The sequence below is a fragment of the Hylaeus anthracinus genome, unplaced genomic scaffold, assembly GCF_026225885.1.
Source record: "Hylaeus anthracinus isolate JK02 unplaced genomic scaffold, UHH_iyHylAnth1.0_haploid 12001, whole genome shotgun sequence".
NCBI lineage: Eukaryota > Metazoa > Arthropoda > Insecta > Hymenoptera > Colletidae > Hylaeus > Hylaeus anthracinus.
In genome coordinates this window covers 13823532-13838932 of record NW_026534348.1, presented here as the reverse complement: position 1 = coordinate 13838932, position 15401 = coordinate 13823532, and the positions used below count along the sequence as shown (strand labels likewise).

At 35.2% G+C, this 15401-nt stretch overlaps 1 protein-coding gene across 1 annotated transcript in view; it reads right to left on the bottom strand.

Annotated features, from left to right (window-relative positions):
• Nucleotides 1–15016, bottom strand: part of LOC128890622 (Kv channel-interacting protein 1) — a gene marked incomplete at its 5' end in the record, with an annotated part of 31147 nt that extends 16131 nt beyond the window's left edge. Inside the window, 4 exons of the mRNA XM_054149277.1 lie at nt 1630–1703; nt 6216–6404; nt 9895–10224; nt 14869–15016. Coding sequence (XP_054005252.1) covers nt 1630–1703; nt 6216–6404; nt 9895–10224; nt 14869–15016 — 741 coding nt within the window. The remainder of the gene's footprint in view (nt 1–1629; nt 1704–6215; nt 6405–9894; nt 10225–14868) is intronic.
• Nucleotides 15017–15401: the final 385 nt, after the last annotated feature.

The following is a 15401-nucleotide window of genomic DNA, read 5'->3' as shown; positions in this document are numbered from 1 at the left end:
AACTTAGAAAAGGAATCGAACCATTTTTCCTGTAATTTTCTGTATATTTCTCTTATCACTCTAAAGCTATTTCGTTAAAAAGAGTTCCTGATTTCTTCCAAGGATAGTTTCACCCTCTTGAGATATTTTTCAACGCCAAACAGAAATGGTTTCCTATTACAGTTGGATAGCTTGAAGCTCAAGCCAAGTTTTAAAATTTCTTGAGTTTTTAAAATCGATAGCCACCCTTGTTAGTTTGAATCATCTAGTAAAAAAATGTTGATCTTGTTGATTATACATTACAGACTATCGAGAGGGGGTAAGAGCTATTTTTACATTTGAATAATCGTGTGATTAACTATAATAACGTGAAAACAGTTTATAGTATACGTTAGAGAGACCTGCGAGTCATGAATAATTTCGTATACTTCCAATATGAAGCCCTTTGAAAGCTAACCCGGTGTATGACGTACTGTAATTACGACCAACCATAAACTCTAATCTCGTCATTCTATCATTATACAAGTAAATATCAGAGGCCACCATGTATTTAATGAACTTACACTTATCGGAACTTACACGATAATATTTGACCTGAACGTCAAGTTACAGAAAGACAGTAAAAATCTTAACTTTAAAACTACGAAACAGTGACGCGGCACGGGCTGTCGTTTGAATCTTGAAGTCTCGCTTACACGGTTTGTTAGTATCAACCACGAAGTACCGGTGCGTAAAAGCCTCGAGCACCTCTACCATTGAAAATCTTAACTTTGCTGAAAAACGGAAGATCATATTTTAACGTTGATGTATACTATTCCACAAACACGCTCGCTTATAGGAATCTCATAGAAGGACTTAATTAAACTGGCGAGGGCGTCAAAGGCGAACGTATGAACTTTATCGCGCACAAAAGAAGAGGAGAAGAACGAACGAGGGAAAATGTACGCCGCAGAGAGAGAAGGAAAGAGAGAGAGAGAGAGAGAGAGAGAGAGAGAGAGAGAGAGAGAGAGAGAGAGAGAGACGCGGTAATATGCGAGTTTAAAGTAACTCACGGGCTAATTACACAAAGTACATTTTCAGCCCGAAGCCACCAGAGATAATTGTGTTAGTTGGTAATTATCCCCCGACGATTCCTCTACTTTTCTTATTTCACGGCGCGGCGCTGCGGTGAAAATCGTAAACACGGGGAGACGAGTATGCACTATATCGATCATCAAATTAACCACGAATCATGGATTGATTGGCCTCGGCTATTGATTGGAAAACTTATCTAGATCTGTTCTGCTCGTTATCGGCATCCTACCTGGTAATTAGCGTTAATCTGCATCGGATATTTGTCTGCAGCATACTTGTCTACTGAAACGAGGGACTGCTTAATTGTTCGATGTTGGCAATGCTTTACGATGAATAGAGGACGGAGAATAGCATTATTTCATAACATCCTGAAGGTATAATGCTTAACTTTAAATAAAATAATAAAAGCTTACATAAAATGTTGTTAGAAGTATGAAACTTATTAATCAAATCTCGCTTATTTACTTATTGCACAATTCCAAGAGAATTTAATTTAAATTGACTAACAATAAGTTAACTTGAAATTTCATCACTGACACTTAAAATTTATTTCAGTAATGGGGATAAGGAACTTACCTCAAAACTTAGGATACCACTATGATCCTGGTCCAGGGTGTTGAAAACGTAATGGGCGTACTGGCTAGTGTTGGCTGTACAAACAAATAAGATATGCTAATTAGAATAAAATTTTATAAATCATTTAATTTATAGATATTTATTAATTCTTTCCAGATATTTGGAAGATGATGCATGGAACTTTGTGGTACAATAATTTTGTTACCACAAGTTTATTATATCATTTTCAGAATACCTTTTAGCAACTGAGAATTGGATAAATAACAGATTATTGAAATATAGTTTTGTATGCCTACTAGTACGCATAAAATATCGCCACTTTATGAGTGTTATGTGAAATAAAAATTCTTACAAAAATATCTGTTTTTCTTTCACGCGTACGATAACGGTCCCTTAATGTGAATAGTCAACTCTATCTTTGGAAAATGTTTGTCGAAAACGGAATCGCTATTCCGTAACGACATTGCATATCCGTTAAAAACTGAAAGGATAGCCTTAATAAGTACTTCAATTTCCCAGATGGCAAACACTCGATGGCTTTCTTCAGAAACCTTTTGAGATCGTCGAATCTACTGTCGCTCGTAAAGTGAAACCCAGCCAGTGTTCGTTAATAACTTCCACTTATCCGAGGGAAATGTTTCTCATTTAAAAAAGAGATTTATGCTTGAAATTACTTAACTGAAACACTACTCCATTTCTGTCGAGTAAGATACCATTCTTGCATCGAGTGCGCAGAAAGAAGTCGTTATTCTGTTAAATGAGGCAGATAAAGGTTATAAATAAGTTTCAGTTAAGACAAGAAATTGTACATTGTCGCACAATTGGCACAATTGTTGTTCATACGTCAACAATTTGTTTAATCGATTTAAAAAATGAAGTTAAGATACACATATAATCATTTACATACATACACTTATATTCATCTATTTTAAGTTATTATTTTAATTTTAGAAAAGTTTATATCGCATGTCAAGATTCTGGGTAAATTTCAAATATAAACAGATCGAATATTTAATAATGTAGTTATGTTTCATGCAATGGCTAGTTACACGGGCGTTTGCAAAGGGAATAATAGCAAACGTCGAAATTCGCATAACGAATTGCCCTAGTTAATGTTAATTTTGAAAGAATGACACTGCGAGAACCACCCATCTTTTCCTAAGGAGACAAAGTTTGAAAAACAAACTCGTATATTTCGTGCTCCAAGGTTGCGGAACCCTCTGCGAAATACTCGGAAGAATGGAAATGGTTGTCTATCGAATACTAACAATAACTTTCTTCACTTACATTTCGTTCGATCTCGTATTTCCTTTCACAGAACTTTGTATGAGTTCCCTGTTTACAATAGAGGGACTGGACCAAACCGTATTATAAGTTAGTTTCCTTCTAGAAGAATATTCAATTTCACCCGCCAAGATAGAGTTTTGACACCTTTAGGATTAAATAACAATTTTATTCTGTAACTACGTTATCACAATTATGATCTCTGAGTTCAAACAAAGCTGTATAACGGTTTATGGACTTTAAGGATTGCGACTTCTATTGCAATTTTACTTTAAATTGTAGCAATGAAACATTTTGTAAAGTATACTGTTCGAACGATGAAATCTGTTTCTGTTTGCAACTCTCATGCATTATACATTAATAAATTGACCGGTCTACTCAAACTTCAACAATTTTGTTCAATTCATTACCAGGTTCAATTATTGTTTTGAAAACCTGCTTAAAGATAGTACTACTTATGTGTAGACTGCGGATCTTAATGGATTTATAGGAAATTTGAATGTGCAAGAAACTACAAAATGCAAACAATATGCAAGAATATAAAAAAGATTGAAAATAAAGTTCATGTTATAATATTTGCCGAATAAAATAAATTCCTATTTAGGTTCAATTTTTGTAGGCACGGTCGCAAAGATTTTATTTTGCATAAAAATCCGCAGTCTACTTATGTGTTTTAACAACAAATATTTTGTCATTGAAGAAACAATTGTGTAAGAATCAGATAATATTGGTAACTGAATTTGCAAAATCAACAACATAACAATCCAGAGCAGAAATGAATCTTAATTTTAATGACTCCTTCACTTCTTCGAATTTCGACTATCGATCGACTGTCAAATCTTTGAATGTTCTGTTATTGTACGCTCGCCTAGTCAGTTTCAAACGTCTAAATTTCATTTCGGTGTACGAGGTTGACCTGAATTTCACGTAGGAGTTTCGTTTACCTTTCTCGATATGCTGGAGGGGTTTTAGATAAGTACAAACATGTTCCTCTTTGATAAGAAGCATAGTCGCTTGCGGGTGATCATTCTGACTCCTGGACATGCATGCATTCATGGCTACATGAATATTCCTCAACGGTATCGCCATGTCGGCAGTCAAGTGTTATTAAGTAATAAAATAAAAGAGACTCCGACGATACTGACTTTTTTTTAAATGAATTTATTTAAGGTCTCCCCAACCATTAAGGTTACTAGGCTACTAATTTACTAAGGTTACTAAGGTTGCATTTAAGTTTGGTTTAATAGATTGGGGTTGTTTTTATGATTATGTAGATAAAATTTCGTATATCATACACTTAATTATTTCATACGTCTGTATAAATTGAAATTAGTATTATTAATTATGAAAAAAAATTATTAGTATTATTTATTATGAAAACTTAATATTTTAAAAGTGACTATTACATGACGGAATGTCCCATACATCTAAAAGAATATCATCGGTCGTATGTACATTAGATATTAAATATATTCTACAGAAGTATTATAATAATCATTGACTTAATCGCAAAGAGAATAATGCAACCAGGTGCATCAGGATTCCATTATTGAAATTTATATTGGTACGCGCCACTTTGTACGCAGGAATAATTTGACGAATATATTATACGCTGCATTAACGTCATGGAGATATTGAAAAAGGAATAAATTGATGAAATTGCGAGTATTTAATAGCATTTTGCACGTAGAAGCCATATATCTTTAAAACTCATTGTTTTAATTAGAATGTAACCGGAGTACTCGTAACATTTCATTGTAAAATCATTGAGAAATATTTATAATATAATATAGATTAAATTATAGTATTTATCACGAAAAGTTGAAATTATTTTGCTTGCTTATGTTCTCGTTGAATACCTTGAAAGTTATACTTATAAAAAATACACGTTCATAGTTATGATCAGTACATTAAAAAAGAAAAAATATAACGATAGTTCTGTCATGTAGGTTTATTTACAATTAGATTAGCTGTCGCATATAAATATAGTATATTAAACTCCCTTCGAAATTTTAGGAATTGACATTTGCATATAGATGGAACTTTTTGTCATGTATAGTTTATAGTGTCAGTCGTTTTTGATTGAAATTTAGGCATAAATTAATACTACTCGACATGATGTATCACGATGCGCTGAATAGCACTGACAAGAGATAAGCGGATAAAATACGCCTATTTGTCGTTCACTATACTTTTTTTTCGAGGCTTTCGGGTCTACCGCTCGTAAATTCACGTTCGATCTTCCTCTTACGGCGAACAGCAAACAAATCATGATATCGGTACGACATGTCGCTTTCACCCATAAAACCTTTCCCGAAGAAAAATCGGCACTGTCAGAGTGCTATGACTGTCTTGTGTACTTACGTCTACCTAAAAAGTATTTCAACGTTTAAATTCTACCTACGAGATGTATCAAACATAACTTATCTAAGTAAGATAGGAAAACGGAGGCCATTAAATGCAAAAATAAGTTTTTATATAAGAAAAGACAGCCACGCTTGTTTAAGAAATGATTAGATACCAATTGTACTCGCACTGAATTGGATTTGATTTGAATTTTCTTTATCGTTATATTAGATAAAGCAACATTTTTTTACCAGTCTTTTAACAGCAACCTGTGTTTCGCCTACGGATGTTAAAGCATATAAAAACGCTCGAAACAGATACAAAAACACTTTTCCAGGGGTATCGATATCGCTAACGCTCCTGGAGGATGTGCAATGCATGAAGTACTAGTCCATTTTGACGTAGGAATTTGTTACCATGGATACTATTAATGCACGTTCAACGCAACGTGGCGAGGCTGTTTGCTCTATTCGGTTTTGTTTTTCCTTGCTTTGTATTTTTCGTTCTCTCGCACCTACACGCATACATCTTTTCTGTTGCTTATGTTTTTTTGACGCAATTCCGTGTTACCGTAAACCACAGAGAATTGAAATGTGCATACAGACTTTAAATAAACAGTGAAAGGCAACACAGGTGCGGATGTTGTATTTGAAACTATTCTTGAAATAACTGTTTTTTAATTTTGCTCTGAGTGCACTTTGATCATTTTTAGCCACCTTAACTTTCTGAGGGATATTTACACGTATGTGTATATTTGCTTTTATATGAAAATTATCATTATTTATTACGATCACAATACCTTTTGTAATTGAAAAATATACAATATTAAAGTGACACGGCAAGCTCTGAACAATACTTTGTCCCTGCTTTACAATCCCGCTGCCCGTTGCTTTAGATTCAACGTTAATAGAGAAGGGAGCAACACTTTTAAAAATATTATACTATAATGTACCTACCACCTTGCGGAAAGAACTGTGAGTAGATGCACTTGAAAGTTTCTTCTCTGACGACTCCCGTGGGACATTCTGCCTTGAAGCCACGATATATTCTCTTCAGCTCGGCCTCGGTGAATCTCGTTGCTCGACAAAGGCTCGCCAGAGAATCCGGTCTATATCGCGGCGTCTGCTCCTCCTCGTATTCCGAGTCTGCGAAGTTAAAATAAACGATTCTTCTGTTAATCGTGGGAACGAAATTTATTTACATTTTCCACATGCTGTACAGCTAACTATATTAACAAACTTCTATCCGATATAGAGTTCGCCTGATTCAACTTCGTAGGTCGCAGAATTTCCCGCTCGTATGTTTATGTATATGATACATACTATTGTAAAACTCGGTACGTATAATTAGAATGAATCGAGGTACATTGTATTATATTTTTCAATTTATTAACATGTTTGTTTAAGTGAAAATTTGAAAAATCAAAGTAGTTGTTATTCAAATAAAGAATTTGTCCATATCAAAAATGTACGAAAGTTTGAAATGTTTTCGTTTCAATCATAACTGAATCATGATTCAAAATTAATTACTTCTTGTAATGGTCAACAGGTTAATCATGCCTGATGCTTACATACGTTTTGATTATATTTGTATTATTCATTAAACACGCGCACTGATTACTCAGTAATCATAATCATTAATCACTGAATGGGTGTCACGGCAATCGTAATTGTTGATCATTAATTAGATTACATTTTGACCGATATTGATCTATATTTCCATAAATTCCATATTCATTTACGTGAGAAATATCTAACCTATTCATTAAACAAATCATGTTTTTAAACTCCTATCAGTTCAGTCTGAAGATATTATATTTATATCAGAATTATGTATATTTCATTGAACAAGATATTCTTTAGAAAATGTTACATAAACGTATTTGCGATTACGTTATCTATCGTGAGGATCGTCTAACCTGTCCCAAATGTTATCTATGAGCACAGTTATGTCTGATCCTAGACGATATGTTACTACTAGCGATAGTCTTGGTCTCTTGGTAGCAATATAAGCATATCGTTTCAAGGAATCGCATTGTCGATGCAGGATATATAGATGGGAATTTACGATATTGAATGACGAAATTTCTTAATATTTCCTTTGCCAATTTAGAATTACATACACAAATATTATTTCAGAAGAAACATTTAAGAAATTGGAAGTTTCACACGACACATTTTTCTTTAATGTACTTGACATTTTTCAAAAATTAACTCATTGTTTCTTCTTTATTACCATCTAAAATAATTAATATTAATAGCCAGGATAGCTTAGTAGTTCTAGTACTAAACAAACGATAGAAAAATATATAAAAAAGACACGAGAACGGTAAGACAATTTTAGCAACAACTGTTTGTGGCTGGATTTTTTCCTTGGAGATTGAAAAATGGTGTTGCGAGCTGCGGTGTGGTTATGGCATAAATCTCGTCCACGTTGCGATACAGCAACACGAAAGAATGCGCTTTCGTAATTGAAATTCGCGTGAAGTATGGTCGATGCTCTCTCACGACGTGGGAGAATTTGATTCGGGGGATTCGTTGCAATCTTAGGTTATGGCATACGTCTATTAACCCAGGCGTCGTGTGTCACAGTGAAAATCCAGGAAGATAAACCTAACCCAGTTTTGAGATTGCTCAATTTCATGCTTCCACAAACCAGAATAACGCGCTATCACTGAATGTGTTATTCGATTATTAAATACATCAAACGGTCTTTTAAAATTCCGATAGGAAATTAATGACAAGCTCGACGCATTTCCTTTGTAACGTAACACATAGTTACACTGTGTGACCCCGTCAAAGTGGCTTCTACAATTCTCACTCTGAATCTGTAATAGCAACGTTTTAGTCTAACGGTACAAAGGCGTTGTAATTAACATTCACATATCCGCGTCTGCCTTGACACGAGCGACGATCTGAAACACGTGCAATCGACACGCGTGTACTTACCAATCACGAACGTGTACACTTTAGTGTTTAAATGAATTTTCCACGAATGCCGTGCTACCTATTGTCAGGTTGTTTGGATGGGAATCGACGTATGCGTTTAGTCGTTTCGATTAAACGAGGCGTTGAATTCCAGCCAGGAAAACGTTTTCGTGAATTCAGTTACCTTCGGTACGGTTGGAAAGCCTTGCATATAACGGCGAAGAACGTCATCGGCACCCGTTATTTTAATGGAAAACATCGATTTATTTTACTTTATATCTTTATAATGAATCAAATTTTTCTACAAATTGAAACCTTGGATTGTTATTAGGAAAATTATTCTACACGCTGTTTACAAATTCACAGTTGTATTCCTGCAGTGGCATACATTTTTCATTAGTTTAATTTAAATGTGACACGATACATTTAAGAGTGTCTCCCTCAAATTTTCTCGATGATCGTACGACGACGCTGGCCAGGGAGAATAGAAAGCTCTCTGCAATGATAGCCACTCGTCGAAGTATCGGAAAAGAACCGATTGAAGATAAGTCGGACACAATAACCTTCGGAACACGTAGAGTAGTGGCGAGTGCACACGTATGTATAAAGAAACATGTAGGAATCATGCAACATTGATCCGCGGTAAAACACGTGAGTGGCCCCTAGCTTCGATGCAACAGAAGCTCAAGAGACTCGCACGTTTTAAGAAAATGCGTTTCAGCCACTTAATGGGATGCAGCTCACGGATACGATAGAGCATGCAATGAATTGGCACGAACTTCGGGAAACGTATAACCGACCTGGCGTTTATTCTGCTTGATACCCGCGCTTAAATTTCTCATACGCCAGTGGCGTGCATTTTAATGCTCCGTGTGGGATAAATTAATCAGGTTGTTGGGTCAATTCTTTAAAACCACCAAGGTACGAGAATTTGATAATAAATCTAGAGAAGAAAAATTTATATATGATCTCCTTGTGATCTGTGTCGTTTGACTATTATGATGTCTATAATATTTAATCGAAAGTAACACTTTAACTATCAGCCTATTCAGACAAAGAGTACACCTTAGAAGAAAATTTTCTGTATTAGTATATACAGTCAGTTCTCTAAGTATCCGTACTCGCTATGCTTATTGAAGTGCTCTTTGGAGATACTTAAAGTTATCTCTGAAAACACTTACTATAAACCGTTTCTTTCTTAGATTACTTACACAAAATCGTGCACTAAGTGATCTAACACTTTCTAACACTATCTAATAATACATCGAACCAGAGATTTACTTAACGATGGTTTAATTTTAGTTCTCATAGTTTCTAAATTTTAGCTTTCAACAAAAAAGTTTGTCGAATAATAATGTTCAGTAAATCAACTTTTAAGGTCTGCTTAATAGTATTTGAAGCTCTGTAACAATACCATTACATTTAACATGACAAAATAATGTAATAAAAATTCATAAAAAAAAAACCTACAGCAGAGTCGTACCGTAAAGTTCATCAATTCTTTATTCTGCAATTTAATCATAGATTCCAGCATCTAAACCTCTGCTCCGAAAGTTTGCGTATATCGCGGTAGCCAAACTTCATATTTTAATGATTCGAAACAGTTTCGATCTATCGTGCGTTCGTGCATGCAAATCACGCGATCACCCTCGTTATGCAAATCTCATTTACATCAAGTCACTGTCATCCACAAGCATAGATATAATACCTAGCGCAAACTTCACGCCAGTCCAAGCCTGTCGAATGTAATTAATCAGCCTTCTGTAGAGGGGTCTCGGTGGCCTTTTCGGGGAGGTGCCCTCCTCCTCGTCCCCCTGGCCGTCGTTGTCCACGGCTCCAGGCGGTGGTCCCACGCCGGTGAGTGTGCCGACTTGGTTCCTCTCGCCAAGGATGTTCACAACTTCCCGCAGCTCCGGCGTTACGCCTGGCAATCCTGAAGCGTAATTCGCGGGGGCGACGCCTGAACCGAATAGGTTCGCGCCGCCCCCGCGACCTCTGTCACGTCCACGGCTACCTCGACCCCAGGCGGCACCGCTACCTTCAGAATTTTAAGCCGAATTATGCTTATCGCGAAGACTCTTAACGATTTGCGTGGGTTTCGCACGTAATCTATGAAGACGTTCAGTAATTAGGCTTGCGATTTACCCAAAACGACCAAGACTGTTTGAGTTGTCACTGCTTAAGGGGACACTCCTTTTTTTTGAATTTGAATTTTTTTTGTCGATATTTCTATTGCTTCTTTAATATATTTCTAAAAAGGTGTTTCTAAGAAGTTTTCGAATTGTCAGAATTATAGCTGTTGATATTTATGCATTTATGCCGAATGCAAATATAGAAAAATTAATAATCTAATTTCGTCAGTGGTGGTTATATTGTTTTGAGTCATGAACGTACAATACAATGTAGGTTGTTGTCCATCTAGCATATACATGGTTTTAGTTGTAGGGGACAATATGAAATATTTATCCAAATAATACATTTCATTGTAAACGTGTCAGTATCGATCATGAATTTTAATTACTTTTATCATCATTACATTGAAAGATAGTAACATGTTAGTTCAGAAAATTACTGATGATTAATGAGCGCACTTGTTTCCGACAAATTTTACCTCTCGTGTTTCGTAACGAAGCACCCAGTATTTACTTTCGTATTTTCGAAAATACAGGAGCAAAACAAGTAATAACATTGAAATAAGTTTTCAGTTATTCAGCAGAATCATCTGACAAGTTGAGTAATTCGCACGGCGTTATTGTACGTAACAGAGGCACCGTATTATTATCATCTTGGCTGGTAGTTTTCTTAGTCCCAGTGAGCTTATTTTCCCCAATTTCCCGCGGTTAGCTCAAACTCGAAGAACAGCATTAACGTTTCCTGGCCTTGCACGCAACAGCGGACGGTAAATATAGTTTGGGAAGGTATTTCGGGTGCATGTTGATCCGAGGTACCGACGTAACTTCTATCAAAACCTCTGTTACAGACATAGTTACTTAGGCCAACGCAACTGAGAGATTAGGGTGTCTCGAGTTTAAACGGGAGGATCCGTCGTGATATATTGGTGCTTTGGGTAAATCGCGAATGAAGATCGTGCTTGGTGGCGTCACGTGAAAATAACTGAATTTTTAACGAGAACACGGGAATCGCGTTAAAATGCTATCAGCACGTAATTTAGTTTTAGTTTCAGATTTCTCCGGCACAGGTTTTAAAGAATTCATGGCGTTCAAAATTGCATAGAGATATTTCTGTACCTCCGGAATTATTTTTTTTCCACTTTCAACCCTTTTTTTCTTAATTCGATATAGTAAAAGTTTAAAGATATAAAGCAGCTTAATTTTTTCTAACAAGGTTGTGCAACACTGGTTATCAGATATTCGCTGCAGCTTATATGTAATACTCTTTTTCCAAGCATTGTTATTAATACCGTGTTGATCGAAATACATCGAAGCAAATACAGGGATTTGATGAAATTCGGTCAGGAAAGGTGCATGACTTTTCAAAGTAAAACGTAACAAATGTATCTGGACTTTTTATTTAGTTATGTTCTTAAATTTTTTATTAAAGAAGACATTTTTAAGAGAATATATTATAAAACATTAGCATTACCGAAAATTGGAATCACCATTTTCACCAATAAAACTCAACAAATTTCACTAGTGATTCTGTTCTCTAAGCTCATATCACAATTTTTGTCAATTTTTGGAAAATTATTAGCAATGCTTCTGCTTTCTCTAATTAAAAATGTCTTCAAATTTGCCTTATACATTCTTACGTAATATCGGATTGGAATTGATTTTTAAAAAGTGAACGAATCAATTACGGTAACAGAAAGCTACCATTGGTTTAACGCTCATAGTGTGGTAAAAGGTGCAATGAGACTGAATTAAATTGAAAGCACTTAACGTGAATACAGTACCGCAAGAGGTTGAGAACGGAGTATTGAAGGCTAATGTAGATCAATTCACCAGTAATGGCTAATTGGAATCACGCGAGTGTTTTTCAATAGGACGTACTTTGCTAACCTGTTTTAACGCTTTATCAGAAACTCTACAGGAACAATATTGTAACATCGACAGTTGTGTCAGTCAGAGACAAAAGAGTTCTGTTCAAAACAAAACTTTCGCTTTTGTTTTAGTGGTTAATTTAATTAGCATTGATCCTTGAAGAAAATTCCACTGATTAGAATAAACGAGGTTTTTTCTTGTTTTTTATGATTCCGATGAAGGAAGTTAGCAAAGTAGTAATTTTTGTATATAATCGCAAAATAATACTTATATTGCGATAAATATTTGTCATTGTTTAATGAAACGGCGTGAAAATGTAACTTTAACATTAATGGAACAATGTTGAAGACAAGAATTATCACCTTTTAGAAGAAAGAAAAAATCCATAAAGAGTTCCCATTTTTTGTGCGCTTTCGAGCGAATGCCGTCTTCATTGCGACCTAAATTTTGTACAAATTAACCCAGTCGTAGGTCGCAAGAAAAGGTCTTTCTGTTTCTACTCTAAAGAGCTATAAAACCCCTGAGTGATGTTCACAATGCGAAAGAAATCCGTCTTTTCACGTATAAATTGCATTTGGATCATAGTACGGCTACTAGTTATTAGTTTATGCTATTATATGCTATTCTGAGCAATAGTGAAATAACATTTCTCAATAATTTTCATCATTGATTCTAAATACTATCCACACACATTCTATAATACGCGACTGGTTTGTATTAGAAAGTATAAGAAAGATAAATTCAAGAAACAAAAAGTATCAATACGTTAACTAAAATGTTCTAAAGACTTAAAAAAAACAGTAGATAATGTAGCGATATCGTGACTTCATGTTCGACGATGTAAGCTGGCTAATCAAGATCCGGGCTTGTTGACTATAAATGTCGGATACAGACGTGTAGAATGACCACGGTGACCCAGATACGCTGTGACATGGAATAAGATGTTTAGGACATGGAATAAGATGTCTATCTAAGGCCACCGTCGGTGGATGTGATGAATAGACAATTTATGGTCTTGTCTAACAAAGTGATGTTTTACAAATTATACAATACAATGGATGGAGTTCTATTACATTGTTAAAAGTAAGTAACTAGTAATTTCATAATTACGGTTTGAATTATTATATTAATTGCCATTATTACTCCTTCACGTATTTCTTAGTGGGTTGGAATTATGCATACTGTACTTGCACGTTTCATGTTCCTTCTAACAATCCGCTTGACGTAAAATGTATAACAGCATTGTTATAGCTATCCACAGTCGTTAAAATATACGTAAAGTGCATGTATGAGATGCATATGCATTTTCGCCTCGGTGGATTTCGATCAGCATACGAATCCAATGTCCTCGTTATTATCAAAACACCACTTTCATTAAATAATAACCTTAACACATTGACAAAAGTGTATGTAAGGTATATTCTTGCATAGTTTCTATTTTTATTATTTAATTTCATACATGTAGTATGTACCAAATTTTACGAATGTTGAAAAGACATGATATTCAGTAGAATTACTATTTTGCAGATAAAAAGTGATATTTTCACTAGTCGTTTAATATTGAAAGCAGATTCGAACGAAGCTTTATGGAACTACTGGCTAATGAAAAAATGCTTATTAAATTTCGTATCCGTATACATATGAGGTCATTTTTGTTAGAGTAATAATCTCTTATTAATATCCATTTATTTCAGTGGCTATTAACTGTATGTTTCCAAAAAAAAAAACTATTAAATAGAAATACACTTAATGTGGATTTCACCATGTAAAGAAGATAATAAAATATTCTATAGGTAAAATATATTCAAAATATACAATGGTGTGAAATGTTTAAACAAATATTATGTTTTGATCACTGAACTAACACTGAAATAACATTATTTTATTTCCACAGCGACTACAAATTCATCAAAGTGGTATCATAAATAGTTAAATTTGAATTTTAGTACGGTTTTAAATAAGTTGAAGAAGTTAAATTTAACTGAAGTCGTTTCAGGTTTGAATTTAGCATAAAACAGTTATTGAGCCATTAATACCCATGCAGATTTAGTAATGTGTAAAAATAGGAAGTAGGCTAGCAAGTCTGACTGGTAACAATACAATCTTCTAGATCTAGAATCAATCAAACCTGGTAGCCAACTTCTCATCTCTGCACACTGGATGCAACTAACAGCTAATTATAGCTTGGTTTAAAATTAAAAATTGTTTGTTATACTGCATAATACAAGCAATCATTAACAAAATGATCTCAAAATTCATAATAAGTAGTGTATGTACTAGTATTGCACGTAATTAATTTTTTCAATCAGTCAAATGAACATTATATTATAATTTCTTGTGAATCCAATTACAAACAGCAAAGTTGAAATCACTACTATTTAATAACGCATGCAGATTGGTTTAACTAAACAAAAAATTGTTCTTTAGTAATAATAAGAATAATTTCAACAGAAAATTTTGGAAACATTACAGATTATTACTCGAATAAAAATTCCAGCAATGTAACGTTTCAACTTTTTGGGGGACGAAGAAGATACCTTGACGCTTTTTATAGGAGGGGAGCCCCACCACAGGGCCACAACCCCCCGCGCCTCCTGCAACAGAGGAGCTGATGGTGGCAAGGCAGGGGGCCCCCCGACCGCCACCCTCACGTCGTTCCAAGTCACGTCGTCTGCACCCACCTCCACCCCCGCTGCCACCGCCACCCCCGGCGGACAACACCACGGCGGGCCCAGGGGTACGTTTACGTGCCCCTTCTTGTGCGGAGCTCCTTCTTTTCGAGGAGGGCTCCGCGATCTCCTGGTGACGCAGTCGCAGGCTTCTTCGAAGTGTCCTGCAATGAATTTCGTCTCTCCTTCGTTGTGGTCTTTTCCTATTTTTACTTTTCAATCGATTTACAGGACATTTTACACCAAACCGATCACTGTTCAACTTTGATTTTGTAATACGTTGCTGTCTGTATGAAATTGGGGAAACCTCAAGTCATAGTTTTCATATCTTTTTAATTCTTTCTATGGAAAATACAAGTCTACAGAGATTTTACTCAATTACATTATTTTTCCACGATGTTGGAGCTTATTTCCATATTTTCAAACGATTTGGGCACATTTTGGCACGTTCGTCGTAAAAAACGAATTCGACCATCCATTTATTTTTATTTTTTTCTCTGGATTGCCAGCATTATCTTTCACTACGGATTTGGAGTCGATCGATT